Below are 14,891 nucleotides of genomic sequence, written 5' to 3'. Positions count from 1 at the left end.
ATTGTACAAAAATGTTCTATTCACATTATCGCATTAATAATGTGAAAATAAAGTGCTTCTCTCCACTTACAGTATGTTGAATAAGGAAGGTGACACCTCGTAAATGAGATGTGCAGTTACACTAAAAAATAACCTATGATACTGGTGTACGTCATGATGTTACACCAGTTCGTCTGAAGTGCGACCATATGAAAGATTTTGCATATGTTTTGCAAAACTGTACTTCGGACAGCAACAAAGAGCAACAACCAACAGTGGAGCAGTGACGAACCATTACATAAGTTTAAAGTATTCAAGTCTGGTTTTAGTTTTAAGAATAATTTAAATAGGCTTAAAGAAAGATGTAGAGAGAAGTTTGTGACAAAGAAATAATAACGTATCTCTGTTTGGTCTTACCTTACAGCCAACAATGATGTTCAGCATACGGTGTCTTTGTTTTCTGGAAAAATAAAGAGAGTTTATTTGAAATTAAATACACACACCTCCTGACCTGATTGTGAAGTCAAACTAAAACCAGTAGTGAAAATTTCATTTTTGAAAGTGATGAAAAAAAAAAAAAGCAGAGAAAGGTTTTACCAGCATTGAAGGGTCAGTGGTAATAATCTGACTACTGAGTAATGTCACACTGGTCTCAGCTCTTCATAGATTTGTCGGGGGAGTGGCACAGTAAAGGGGTTTGACTCTCTCAATACTGCAGTCGTGCGGGTTTCTTCAGTCTCTGATGTTAATTCAGTGTTTTTTTATTTTAACGCTTGTTACAGATTCAAGTCATAAATTATAAATAAAAAGGAAGAAGTGAAAAAAGGAAGAAACAAAACAACGGTGACATGGATGACTTACAGAGTAACACAACCTGACTACCTGCTTATATGAACTGATAACACGGATGCCCTGTGCGAGAAGGGCCAAAGTCGCCTCCACCTGCTGAGGAGACTGAGGTCCTTTGGGGTGCAGAGGACATTACTTCGAACATTTTATGACACTGTGGTGGCATCGGCGCTCCTTTATGCAGTGGTCTGCTGGGGAGGTAGCAGCACGGACAGGGACAGGAAGAGACTAAACAAACTGATTAGGAGGGCCAGCTCTGTCCGCTGGATATCATAGAGGTGGTGGGTGAGAGGAGGATGTTAGCCAAGCTGATGTCAATCATGGACAACACTTCTCACCCCCTGCACCAGACTGTGGAAGCCTTGAGCAGCTCTTTCAGCAGCAGACTCTTACACCCACTGTGTAAGGAGTGTTTGTTTTTTGTAAATATCTTATTTTATTCTATTTATTTTCTATTTAACTTGATGCGTATTTGTCTGACTCTTCTTCCTGTACTTGTTGCATCTTGAGCTGTTGTAACAAGTGAATTTCCCCGTTGTGGGATAACTAAAGCCTATCTAATCTAATCTATAGAAGCATTCTCCTGATAGAAATTTTGAATACTTAAATAGTCAGTCAAGGTAACACAAGTAATGGTCATATTCAATTCAAATTAAAGGAGATATCTTATGTTCATTTTCAGGTTGCTACTAGAACAGGTTTACAGGCTTTAATGCTCAAAAACACACCAGTTTTCTCATACTGTCCAGTGCTGCAGCTCTGTATTCCCCCTCTGTCTGAAACGCTGTTTTAGCTCCTGTCTCTTTAAACACCCCCAGTCTGCTCTGATTGGTCAGCTCACACACTGGATTTCTGAACCCTCAGCACCCACTACAGTGTTCATGAGCTATGCTGAAAGCAGACACACAAATGTTAGCTGAAAAAAAGGTCATGTGACTGTGGTTTGATAGCTGCGCAAGTTTCTATGGTTGGATTTTACCACAAGCACTTCATACACCGAGGAGGAAGTGTTTAACAGTCTGTAAGATGATTGCAAAACTGTTGTGAGAAAAAATGGCTGCAGAAAGACAGTACAGTTATGGTTTGTATTAAAAATAGTAGACTACTTGCCATTTGAAGCAGAATGTTGTTTGTCAATCAATATGAAACCCCAAACTGATCTGAAAAGACATTATTGACACCTCAGCACTACCTTAAACCTGGTTTATTGCCCAGATAAACATGGTTTTGCAGGATGTAGCAGTGAAAGTTTCAGCTTGTGCTCTGAGTGCACTTTGTTTTTCAGTAATTTGTGTATTTCACCTCACACGCATGTGCATGGAAGGTGATATTCTGCCTTGTAAGTGTGTTTGGGTGGTGTTATGCAAAGTTTAACGCTGTGAAAACTTTTGGAAAGGTAAGTCTTTAGGTAATAAAGTATTAATGTGCTTAATTAATGAAAATCAGTGTGATGAACTGGCTGAGTGGACTTTTGTTTGAGTTTTCAACTGTGGGTGAACTATTCCTTTAAATTGAGACCATTTCAAAACCTGTTAAAGGTGACTTGTAGTTTAATGTTGGATATGAAGTGAGAAAAAAAGAGGAGACTGAAGCAAAGGTTTTATGAATAAACATTTAACAGTGCATTCATAACAGGGTATACCTTCATTTATCTGCATATCAAACCCATAGATATTTCCAAATAATAACTTAATTCATGAAAATGTAATTTATGAAAACAAAGACACATGATATGGACATACTGGTAGAAACACTTGACAATATAAATCAATCCAACAGCACAAAAAAATTATCTCTCTTATTGCTGGGCTGTTATATTGGACTGCCTTATGTTGTACAAGTGTTGATATTATTGTGTCCACCCCCTGATGTTGTTTGCTGTAGTGTACTGCAGTCCTGTAATGCTGGACTGTGACCAGCAGGGGGAGGCCAGGCTCAAAGAGTGAAACCTCCCAGTAACAGAAAGCCAGTGGTGCAGGCTGGTGTGATTAGCTGTTAGTGGTTTGCAGATGGCTCAGCGGTGAACCTCTGTCACCACCACCAAGTGTCACTCTCTCAGTAACAGTTTCCTCCACCGTGTTCGAGCACATCTGTCCAGCACCCCGACGCCACTGCCCCTCAGAGTCTATTATTTATCCACAGATTCCTGAGTCCAGGTACAGAATCAGTACCTGAGGTGGATCTCAGCCTCACCAGCCCCCTCACACAGGGGGGAAAACGCACCGTCTGTGCAGCAGCTTCACCCGAGGGTTTTACAGTCTGCATATGCAAGAGGTCAATAACGGCTGTGCTCGTCTGTCGCCGTGACGATGACGTCCATCCAAATCCGCATGGACACCGCATTGGAGGCCACCAGAAAGAAGAGACGGTCGTACGTCTTCACACAGAAGGTCAGGCTGGGCCGCGGAGACTGAGGGGAAAGCAGACAAGTGATAATGTGATGAGTCACGATGAAGAAGCAGCTTTTTGACAGGCCTGAGGGGTTTTTACATAATGCTGATTAACTTGTTCAAGATCTCATTGATCTAACTGTAGAGATTTGCATTCTCACAGCTGAACCTGAAACTTATCATATCTTCTGTCACAGCTCTGTCTTTACTTTTCTGAGAAGAGGAAGAACAGGCTTCTTTGCTTTATTTTGAAAGACATAATGTTTGTCACATGTTTAAAGGGTAACTCCACCAATGTTACACATTAAAGTGTGTTTACAGGTCTTGGGGAGTACTACTGCACATGTGAAAAAGTAGTTAAAGTCTGTTGTGGCTCCAGAGGAAGCTGCATGTAATCTAACAAGTTGCCTCCAGTGATGTCACAATTGCATTGTGGGTAATGTAGGCAACAAGGTTTTGAAAAGGAGTTCATGGTCCAGCATTGCTCTCCTGTAACACTGATGGTGTAACAAATAACCCAAATCGATGCAGCAGAACTGGAGATATCCGCACATTCTTCTTCCTTTTCAAAACCTGGAGCCTACATTACCCACAATGCAACTTTAGTAAAACACCAGTTAAATCTTGAGCAATATATTATAATTCATAAGATTATCATATATTTTAACATAAAATCTGGATTCCAAAAGTAGCTAGTAACTATAGCTGTCTACTTATAGATATATATAGAATATGCAACATTTCCATATTAAAAATGTCTAAAAACAACATCAGATAGATTTTCATCTGCAGTGGTTGACAACAAATCTCATGACCCCACACTGCTTCATAACATCATCGAAGTACTGCACATCTTTTGTTTTGATCGAAAGTAAAAAGTATGTTTCAATCACAAGTAGAAAGCAGCATGAAACAGAAATGCTCCAAGCCTGAAAACTGTACTGAAGAACTGCACTTGAGTTGAATTGTTCTGAGGGCTGAAGTGTTTAGTTGTTTTATTTGAGCAGCTACACAAACTCCTCATGCTGACTGACATAAATAACAGGGCTTCTCATGGTAATTGTACTGTGATTATAAACCCACAGTGTCACTTGACACTTTACTTAAGACCTGAGTCTTTCCAGAAGCAAATAAAGCTCAGCTTTAAAACTCAGCAGCACCAGTGTTACCCGACACCCGCCTCTGATTTCTAATACACTAATTGCAGAGATCGTCCTTAATCCTCAAATCTGCCACGTCTATTTGGAGTAGGAGCAACCTCAAATCATTAAAACAAACTTTATGTCATGTGAATACACAGACCTGAGGAGTAAATTCCTAAATCACATGAGATCCTGACCCGAGGTTATTCTAGTTCAGTTGAAATAGGGCTGCAACTAAGATTCATTAAAGTGGAGACCTCTAAGATGCTCCCTGGTTTACAACAATATATTTAGCAGTATGTTTATTAATGCCCATGCATGTTAGTCCAACTTTTTGATACATTTTTTGGATTCATACCTGAGCTACACTGACCTGTACATCATACATTAGACTCCAGGCTACAGACCCTTTGCACCAAAACAAAAAGTCCAGTTTAAACCTCTAAGTCCTGAGGTTCAGCAGCAGACTCTCAGTTGGAAAAACACTACAGACTTTAATAGACGTCAGCTGGTGTTCTGTATCAGGACTCACAGAAGTGGCTGTCCGTAGATGGTCGTAGTAAACTTCTTCTATGGCCTGGAAGTAGATGACTCCCTTTAGTTTCCTCTCGTCACAGTCTGGAAGAAGGAAGAAGAACGTTAGAAAGATTATTAGACTTATTAGGACTCAATGGACCTTTTCGAGTCATAAAGCAGGGCTCCTGCAGGTTTCAACACTTTTTTATTGGATCTTCAGTGTAACCAGCATTTACACAATAAATAAATAAAAGCAAGACTGAGGTTAGTGCAACCTTACAAAGCCAACCAAGACATTTTAAAGTCTAAAATTTTGGATTATTGGATTATCAAATTTTTTTAAAGGTGCACTATGTAGTTTTGGGCATTTTAATCAGAAGAGAAACATCTTTACTGACAAATTTTTCTTTTTATGTCTAAACAAACTCTTTGTTTTCATGATTGATTAACTGAATAAACAACCTGACCTTACAGGACAACACAATTTCATACTGTTTTACTGTGTTTATATGTGGCCACCTGCCACCTTTCTAGCTTCAAACAGTGTTCTGGGGACCTTACTTTCCTCTGAGAACAGCTTGTTTATTTGGTTAAGGAAATAATTAATATTTCTGCATTTGTATTATTACCTCATTAATATTGTAAATATTAAAATTCCGGGTTGAATTTCCTCTCGGAAACTACATAGTACGCCCTTTAAGGACCGGCAGAAACCATGAAAAAAAGTTTTAATAATCTGCAATTTAACTATGAATTAAAAAAATAAAATACAATAAGTAAGTTTTCTTTCTTTCAACTGGGAAATACAAAGAATGTACAGCAAGAGGATGGCAGCTGGAAAACAACGTTACTGATGCAATATTGTTTTACAACACGCCTGACGGTGAGCGAGTGTGACACACAGAAGGCTTTCATTCATGCAAACACTCAGTCAACATGCGCGCACGCACACACACACACACACACACACACACACACACACACACACGCACACACACACGCACACACCACTCTCCCAGCTGGTCTAACCTGTATAGTAGGCTAGTCGTCTGTGGTCCATGTCAAACAGGAACCATCTTTTCTTCCAAGTCTTGACCCTCCCCCCTCGTTTGGTCAGGAAGCCCGCACAGCGTCGAGGCGTCAGGCGCAGGTCCGTGCAGCCGGCCACCCCGTGACCCAGAGACTCCAAGTGGGCCCGGAGGTCGAAGTTGGGGGAGAGGAAGAGGGGCAGGCTGTGCTGCTGGAGGGACAGCTGGAGTTTAGATGTTGTCGAAAGAGGCCCATAAATAACACTAGGAACATGCATTTGCTGCTTTTTTTCCACTGTCTATCTCTCAGATGAAGGAGGTGACTGAGAAAACATGTTTTCAGGAGATTGTCATTTTATACATACTGGGGACTTTGGGGGAGAGCTGACGATCTGTTGCTCCTTTGGTTCTGGCTCTGGCCTTTGTGGGGTCTCTGAATCTGACGGTTCTGTTCTGGGAGAGTTCAGCTCTCTCTGCCTTCTCTCCTCCAACAACATCCGCCGTCGCTCTTCCTGTGTGCACAAATGTATCATTGAAAATCAGAAGCCATCCTTCAGAATATGTGATGACCCGTCAGAGTAATAAATTTGGAAAGACAATAATAATTCTGCTCTAACACGGTTGTATTCGCAAAGGATTCCTTGATATATGCTTTTAAAAAAAAAAGAACCAGAACATGAAAGTTCCTCTCCACATCTCACATCATGTGGCTACACATTTTTCAATCTTGGCATTCACCTATGCTCCAAACATGCATTACAAACATTCACACATCTGCTGGCTGTTTTCTTGGACCATCATGTGCGAGCTGAGTGGGTGTCAGTGATCAGACAGCCGTGTCTAACGCGGTGTGTCCCGGGTGATTAGAGGTGTCAGCCAGTGTTTCCCACGGCAGGTGACTCACCCTCTCTCTGAGCAGCTTCTCTCTCTCTGCCTTGGCTTCCCTCAGTTTCTTCTCGATCTCCACGACATCCAACAGGGACGGGCTGTGAGAGGAGTTAAATTAATCAGTTTATCAGAATAACTGCAAAAGGTGAAGATACAAAGTGAGCAACGTTTGTCAACATTTGTCAGCTATTAATGTGTAACATGAGACAGAAAGAACTGTTTCAAAAAAGATCCAAGATCATTACATCCAGACACGACAGTACTACATGACACTGTATATTATACTTTGTGTGGTACTGAATGGAGAGAGAAAAAATATTTTCTTATCTTGTTTGAATTGTGCTGTGAATCACACATATGATGCTTGTTCATTTAAAGATAATTTTTTAACTTGAAAAAAGTCGCAGTTTGTCATAAAACTAATGAATGAATACTGTGAAAATACGTAATTAGAAAGACGACACAGCCAACAGTCACATTAGTGTCTCATTGAACGTTCACACCCATAACCGAAACCTTAACCTCGCTCATAGCTGCAGTTATCAATGTGTCAATACCTTTTCTATGCCGTAGCAGCCATGTTGGTGTTAGTGATGTACAGTATATGGAGCGAGACGTAGCGAGATGTAGTTCACTGAACGGTTTCACACAAAACTAAATAGTATTTTACTTTTTTAAACAAACTGAGACTTTAAGGTGAAAAATGATCTGTTAAATTTACAATCATAATATGTGTGATTCTTGGCACAATTCAAATGGGATAGATATATTTATTTGTCTCTCACCATTGACTACTTGATCCAAAATAAGGTCACATGTACCTGTATATCTTAAGATTTACTGTGCAGCAGCTCTACATACTGTAGAATCACTTGTTTTATTTCTTATATTGCGTGTACTGATGTTTATTTACACATTCACTCCAAATATACTATTCCCATGCATTGATGATCATAAAAAACCTTTAGGCAGGGAGCTTTTTTTGTGTGTGTGTGTCCATAGGCGCTATAAATAACGTGACTAACTAACTGAACTGCTGTTGAGCTTTGCACTCTGTTTCTGCCTGTTATCATAACACACTACAGTACACCTTCTGTAACTGCTGCCGCTGCTGCTGTGTGTTAGCTGTTGACACAGATAACCCGTCACACAGAGCGTCCAGAGTCAAAGTCCTTGTTGCCTTATTGATATTTTTTGTCACTGGGCCAGAAATCTCTAAAATTCCTTTAAAGGATTATTGTGGTTGGTCTATTTTTGTGGTTTCGGCCATCATTTCTATCCGTGATGATAACGCTGCACTTATCAGGATGAGATCTGGAATTGGGGTCAACCATGCTGAGAAGACGTGGGGTGAGGAGCATGACCAGTCACACGATCATTCACGTTTTTTAAAAAAAACTCCTCTGTTATTTGAAAAGGGAAATGAAAGCTCACAGTAAAATCATTCACCAAACCCTCCAATGTTTGACCTACTTTAACTCGCCATAACTATCTAATCAGATCCATCACACTGGTGTTGTTACAGACATTTCTGTTGTGCCCACTTTTAGTTTTACCTCGAAACAAAGCACTTTAGATAATCCAGTTAAACTCCTCAGTTATTCAAACATGCTCGGACAAGAAAATGAAAGTGAACAGTAAAATTATCACCCAAACTGTTTGATCTTTGACCTGCTTGAACAGTGTTTCTGTTTCTCTCTACCAGCAACGTTATCTGCTTTCTTCATCAGCATTAAGTTTTTCATGAAGTCGGCCAAAAGACACACCTCACGTTTTGGATTTTGTCACCCTGCGATTGGACTGTCATAACAGCAGGTGAGCCGCGTGTGGCTTGTTGTAAATTATGTAACCGATCAAAACCAACGTGCACCGATCAGCATTAGCAGGCGAGGTCACATCACAATCAGTGCGTTCACAGGAGGGATCTAATACCAGAGAGCGTCTCTCTCCCTGTCCTCATATGTGTGATTGACAGCGGACGGGAGGGGAAGAGCGAGGGCAGTCGGTCCACAAGTTAATCGATGGTGGATGGCATCGATGAATACCAAAATAAAAATGTAAAAAAGGCTCATAAAATGCTAAAATGGGCCGCCAAGTATACCTGGGCAGACCTGCCAAGTAAAATCTATGTGTAGGAAACACTGTTTGACTTTGAGCTACCTGATCTACGTTATTAAAGACATTTTTGGTATGCAGACTTTTACTCTGACCTTGTGCTTTACATAATCTGGTTCAACTGTTGGATTGTTTACTAGCTATCTGATCCTCCGGCGGCTCATGTTTGTTGATGTGTTGTAACGACATCGCCGTGTTCCCAGAGCTCAACAATTACTGTGTCAAGTACGATGTTATTATAAGACAAAAGGGTTTAATAAACTGGAATTATCTTTTGTGGTAGCTGCACCTTATCTGACACACTCTCCCATCCTGTAAAATCAGCTTCTAACTGCACATTAAAAAGCCGCCCTTCATTTCACATCCATCAAGCGAGCGGTGAGGTAACTGACCTGGCAGCGCGAGAGCTTGTTGTACTGTTGCACGGCGTGAGGAGCCCGCCGCCGTTGCTGGTCCCAGGTCTGTGCCCGCTGCTGTGCCCGTTGCTGAGCCTATGGGAGGGCAGCGGGGACGTGAACGCCTCTGGGGTCTGGCTGTCTGGAAGCGTCCTCACCAACCCTGAGAGAGGAAGGTGATGGGGAAAGACACAGGAGAAAAACACGCATCGGTCAGTGCGAGTGGCTTTATATAAGATGTGGCGTGAGAAGATTTGTGCGTCAGAATGAATTACAGAAGAGTAAGAAAGTTCAGTTACAAAACAAACACCTGGCAAGACTGGACATGACCTTGTGAATCAGGCTACGCTTTACACTCGTTACTATTTGAGGATAGGTGTGTGTGTGTGAAAAATGGATACTACTGAGGAGACCTGAGGCTTAATGCACTTCTCTGGCTCATCCGGTCTGTTCAGGTAAATCCTGCTCTCTGCCTACGTAATAACAACCTGCCGCCTCCACTGACACACCTTTAATTTGACTACAAGGGAGGGAACTGAGCAAACAGTCAGATAAAATGGGGACACGAGTGCAGAGAGAGAGTGTGTATTGTTCCATATCATGGCACTCTCAGCTTAAGCAAATCAAGAGCACAATAGTCAGAGAAAATAGAAAAAGAGGGTTGGTCACCGCTCACCCTGCGCTGAGAGCGGCCGGTCGCTGAGTTTGCGATGCGAGCTCCGTCGTCGGGGCAAACTGACGGATTCGCTGCATGGCTCCTACAAAATAAAACAACACAATGTCAATGAGATGTGTGACAAACATCACAACTTCATCTTTCAACTACAGCCTCAACTATCAGGTGATGAAATGATCAGTCTACATTCAAAGGCTGTAAGCTGTGATGTTTGGGTATCAGTACTCGTTTAAGCAAATAAAAGGCTGATTAATTGATCATTTAAAAAATCGATCAGTTACAGCCTTATTGTAAGCATACTGTATCCATGGCGACATGCTGCATACCTGAGGAGGCTTATGTATGGTCAGAGGGGAGAGTGACATCATGCAGGGGGCTGAGCCGGTGATGTTCGACCAATCAGTGAGCGGCTTCTTCTCTTTGAGAACCTGTAGGACCAGATTGAACGTCATCTGAAATTCAGTAACGCATCTGATTGATATCAGACTGTGCACATTTGGCACAAACACTGACTGTCATCTTCCCCCGACCGCGCAAATTCATTTAAACAAAGACAGTGACTGATGAAAGCTGCTGCGCCTCACATACCACATGTGGCTGAGAATGAAAACTCCTCTTCCAGGGGAGATCGTAATGAGTTAAAAAATTATCATTCCCTCAGTATCTTCGCCTCTAACCCTCCCTCCCGGCTTGACTCACAAACACATGAGCAATTCAGTCGCCACATGCAGTCCACGGTTTAACCCTTATCTGTCCCTTTCATTACCCCACATTAGGACACATCAACAGGAAGTGTTTGGACAGTTACAGATCTTCAGTTATTGTTTCTTTTCCACATTTGGTAAACATTCAAGAGTAAAATCGATTACCAATGTGTCTTATAATCCTCGTTACATCACTTGATACAAATCATCAGAACCTGACGACTCCAAACATCTGTTTTCTCTCAGACACGACTATCTCTTCATCTAAGTGAACCACATGCAGTCATATCGCAGTCATACACACTTGGTCATGCTGTCTTGTCCCTCTCTCCTCCTCTGTGCTGCCACTCCCTTCTGCCCTTCCTCCAGCTGTTCCCATTCTCTTCACTTAGAAGAGCCGGACAACTGAACATGAAGGCCGTTTTCTGACAAACACCACTCTCAGCCATGCAGATCAATTTAAGCGCTCATTTTGTTTTAGCTTACCGCCCGCTGCGAGGATGTGAAACTTCTCTCAGCTCGCCTTCTCTGCTTCTCACACATCCACACACATGTACACACACATTCACAAACGACGCGCCCTCCCTCGCATTGCTTACTCCTCCCCTCTCTTGTCCTCCCCTCCCTACAGCTTGAGTTAAGCTCCCTCTCTCTCCCACTCTCTCTCTCTCTCTCTCCATGTCTGATTTGCTTTTTCCTCGTGTGGCTCTCCTCATTTCAGCTGGAGCTGCCATAAGTCTGATCAAAGGCCAACCGCTGGCCGTGTGATAAAGTCACAGCGCAGCTTAATTAGTGACTGAGTAGATCACATACTTTGGAACAGCGAGTATTCATAATAAACACTGATAACACGTGGTGGTTTGGGCTGAGCTCCACATGTTAGCCAACTAAAAGTCATCGGATGTTTTTTTGATAAAGGAAAGCTCAGCACTCTACAGCTGAGTCTGATATCAATCATTATTCACAATACAGGGACTTCATGTAGAGGAATATCATAACAAAAACTGCCTTCTGATGCACACAAGTTTTGGGTCACTATTCAGGTCATTCGTCTCTTCCAGCAGCCATCTAAAATGAAAACTTTTCTTCCCCCCATCTGCACGATGAATCATGGTAAATACGTCTTGGGTTGTGGTCATTGATTGCACACTACTTTTTACAAGGCAGGAGTTTTATCATGTAAACAATAAAATTTGTTCCATTTTACAATGTAGGGTGAAAAAACTCCCAGCAGACTTTTGGAAAATGCTACAAAATGGAAAACAGATAAGTAAACAATTTCACAGACAGGCACTGTTAATAAAAATGCAGTATCATGGTACTAAAGCTGGGTGACATTGCGCTATTGTGACATATATTGTGAAACACAATATATATCACAAGATGCTGAAGATCAAATATCGCAATATTTTTTGACAAAGTGGTGATTATTGGTACTTTTACAAATTATTAACACAATAAAATGGGATAATGGGAAGTAGAAATGTCTGTTCAGACAATGACATCGTTTTACTGTAGTGCAGCCTTTAAACCTGGGGGAAGACAACACTTATGCCACATGCACATCTGAAATCCAAGATGATATATAGCCTCATATCACTATATAACAGATATATTGCCCAGCCCTACATCATACGACTTTCTGTAAGATTAACTCATTATAACCTAGTAAGTCGACTCTTTAAACCCACATTTTCTGATATTTTGGCCACTTGAGGGCAGCACAACAAGCTTTAAATGCAACATTAAAATAATATCACCTTTTAAAATGAACAATTGTCTATTTACAAGGTACAAGGTAATCTGTTCATCATCACACAACACAGGGTTGCATAACAAAATGAAAGAGCTGGCAGTTGATTTGCATTGCGGTGATATGTGAAACCAGCAAACTTGTTTATTTCTGTTGTCATTTTCAACAAAGTGGTCCGACTTATCCAACGTTTCCGTGTTACTTACTGTGTCGCTTTGCAGGCAACTGTGATAAACCAAATCTACCAAACAGCGGCATCTGACTCAATCTGTTATTTTCTTTAGTCTGAAAGTGTTGTTATTAAATGAAAGCATCAAAAACGCGCATTTTAAAAGGGTGTAAACACTTGTATATTGTGTGTAAACTACGTAATGTCTTACCCATAAATTGAACATTGTGATTGGTTTTATAGTAAATAAAGATGGAATCCACAGCTGCCATCTTTAGTTACATGTGTTGGCTTCCATCCTCTACAACAATTAAAATGTCAAACATGTTTAAGGCATTGAAGACAGACTAATGAATGAACCACCAGAATCAAATATTAGTGTTTGTCCTTGAGTAGCAGAGGTGATAGTGACAGTCCTCAGTTTAATGAATCCCTCTTACCGTTTGACTCCTGTGGACCAGCTCTCTCTTCTCTTTCCTCAAGGCGTTCAGCTCCCTCTCCTTCTCCCTCTCCATCTCCTTCAGCTGTCTCTCCAACTGCTGCACTCGCTCCTGAAAATTCACAACACAATTCCCATCAGCGTGGACCGACACACGACTTCTCCTCCTCAAAAGAAGTCTTGTTTGCTGTATCTGATTCATCTGACCGGTCTGAGTTTACTTAATCTTCATTATGAGGTAATGTTGGGTAAATATCCCCCCCCGATGTGTTGGCGCGGGTGCTGTGTGAGGAAATGTAGAGTCAGATTGATCTCCTCGGCCGAGACACAATGCAAATCAAACATCTCATTTGCAAGTTAATGAGGGGCACGAGAGGGACACGTGACAACAGGGCTGAGTGTGACTCAAAGAAGTGATGGACCGATGCAGGGAGCTAATGTGACACAGTGAGAGACGGACAGACGGTGCAGAGCTGAACTGTCATCTGCAGCTGAGTCAACTACCATCGCTCTCGCACAATCCCCCTCTTCATCCTCTCGCCCTGCACTCCTCCTCTTACATACTCCAGCTAACTGAGGAACAATTCTGTATTATTTTCCCCATCTGTCTATTGTCTGTACTCATATGTTCTTGTGGAATTTGAAACTTCCTGTGCGAGGATGTAAACGAATATCCACCTCGAACGGTTACACAGTTGCTTGCACTTGTTCTCAGAAAAACTTGGGACATAGTGAAGGCTTCAGAAATCATTTTCATACATGAGTTTCGGAGGATGTTTTGCTAAAGCGCAAAGTCATCTCATGAGAGAATGATTAAAGTTTATCAATAAAGCTTCTGTTAGCATTCATTAACCCCCCCCCCCTTTTTTTTTTTTTAGCAATGCTAGCGACACAGAGCTCTATGAATGGAATTTTTTATCACATATTCATGGTCCCCAGAGAATGAATCCCTCTGACTATCATTAAAGCACCACCACGAGGTTGACATTTGTGGTTTTGGGTGAAATGTCTCCACAGCTACTGGATGGATTGACATCTCATTGGATACCAACTACAGCTCAATCAAAGTCAATCGAAAGACAATTAATTGCCAACTACTTTGATGATTGTTTTCTGCGCTGTGCCACAACAAATACACCGATACCGATATATCTGTGATTGGCCAATATCAGCCGATAATACTCTAGGCTCTAGAAAACAAATACTGGTTGCGTTAGTAGCCCTTGTGCCAATATGTATGTCCCTCTCAGGATCAATCCTGATCCTCTGACTTTTATTCTAGTAACATCATCAAGTCAAAAACCAACCACCCAACAAACAGACAGGTGAAAACACAACCCGCTTGGCGAAGGAACAATGATCAGATCAATGAATCACTATCGAAACCAAAGACACACAAGAGCACCAGTGTCTCAACAGTTGGCGCCTCAGTGCAGTTTGAATTTGATATCTATCCTGCACGTCCCGACATGTTCAAGGACTCTTCAAATGATCGTGTGAATCTTAATCTGAAGAGTTTTCATATTTGCTCCATGTCTTGGCTCTCTTCATTAGAAAGCTGCAGAGTGAATTAAAAAATGTAAGGCAAAGAGTGCTTCCTGGACTGGTTTAAGTTTGTTAGAGGCACACTTTAACTATTCAAATACTGTTTGCTATTTTCACATCGTGGTCGTGTTAGACCTTAAAAACAAACGTGACACGATTCGACATCAAGCAGTCGTCACAGAACGGTTTGCTGCCAATACGAAGGCTCGATGTCAAAACACGTCCAAGTATGTTTTTAAGGTCTAACATGACCATAAACAGATTTTTATAGATGAAATTAGAGTGCCTTGGAGTTTTCTTGTG

The 14,891-nt window shown here is 41.5% G+C and overlaps 1 protein-coding gene across 2 annotated transcripts in view; it reads right to left on the bottom strand.

The window, feature by feature from the left end:
* Nucleotides 1–2,426: 2,426 nt before the first annotated feature.
* Nucleotides 2,427–14,891, bottom strand: part of phldb3 (pleckstrin homology-like domain, family B, member 3) — a 29,652-nt gene continuing 17,187 nt past the window's right edge. The window contains exons 7-15 of one of the 2 annotated variants that reach the window (XM_073485108.1): nt 13,045–13,155; nt 10,305–10,406; nt 9,979–10,060; nt 9,300–9,465; nt 6,809–6,890; nt 6,270–6,416; nt 5,906–6,113; nt 4,893–4,978; nt 2,427–3,238 (exon numbers count right to left, since the gene is read on the bottom strand). In XM_073485108.1, the coding sequence (XP_073341209.1) occupies nt 3,104–3,238; nt 4,893–4,978; nt 5,906–6,113; nt 6,270–6,416; nt 6,809–6,890; nt 9,300–9,465; nt 9,979–10,060; nt 10,305–10,406; nt 13,045–13,155 (1,119 nt within the window). In that variant the 3' untranslated portion in view covers nt 2,427–3,103. Of the gene's footprint in view, nt 3,239–4,892; nt 4,979–5,905; nt 6,117–6,269; nt 6,417–6,808; nt 6,891–9,299; nt 9,466–9,978; nt 10,061–10,304; nt 10,407–13,044; nt 13,156–14,891 lie in introns of both variants that reach the window. The other variant, XM_073485107.1, reaches the window with a different exon arrangement.

The sequence above is a fragment of the Pagrus major genome, chromosome 17, assembly GCF_040436345.1.
Source record: "Pagrus major chromosome 17, Pma_NU_1.0".
Classification (NCBI taxonomy): domain Eukaryota; kingdom Metazoa; phylum Chordata; class Actinopteri; order Spariformes; family Sparidae; genus Pagrus; species Pagrus major.
The sequence above is the reverse complement of the archived record's forward strand: the minus strand, read 5'-3'. Positions and strand labels throughout refer to the sequence as shown.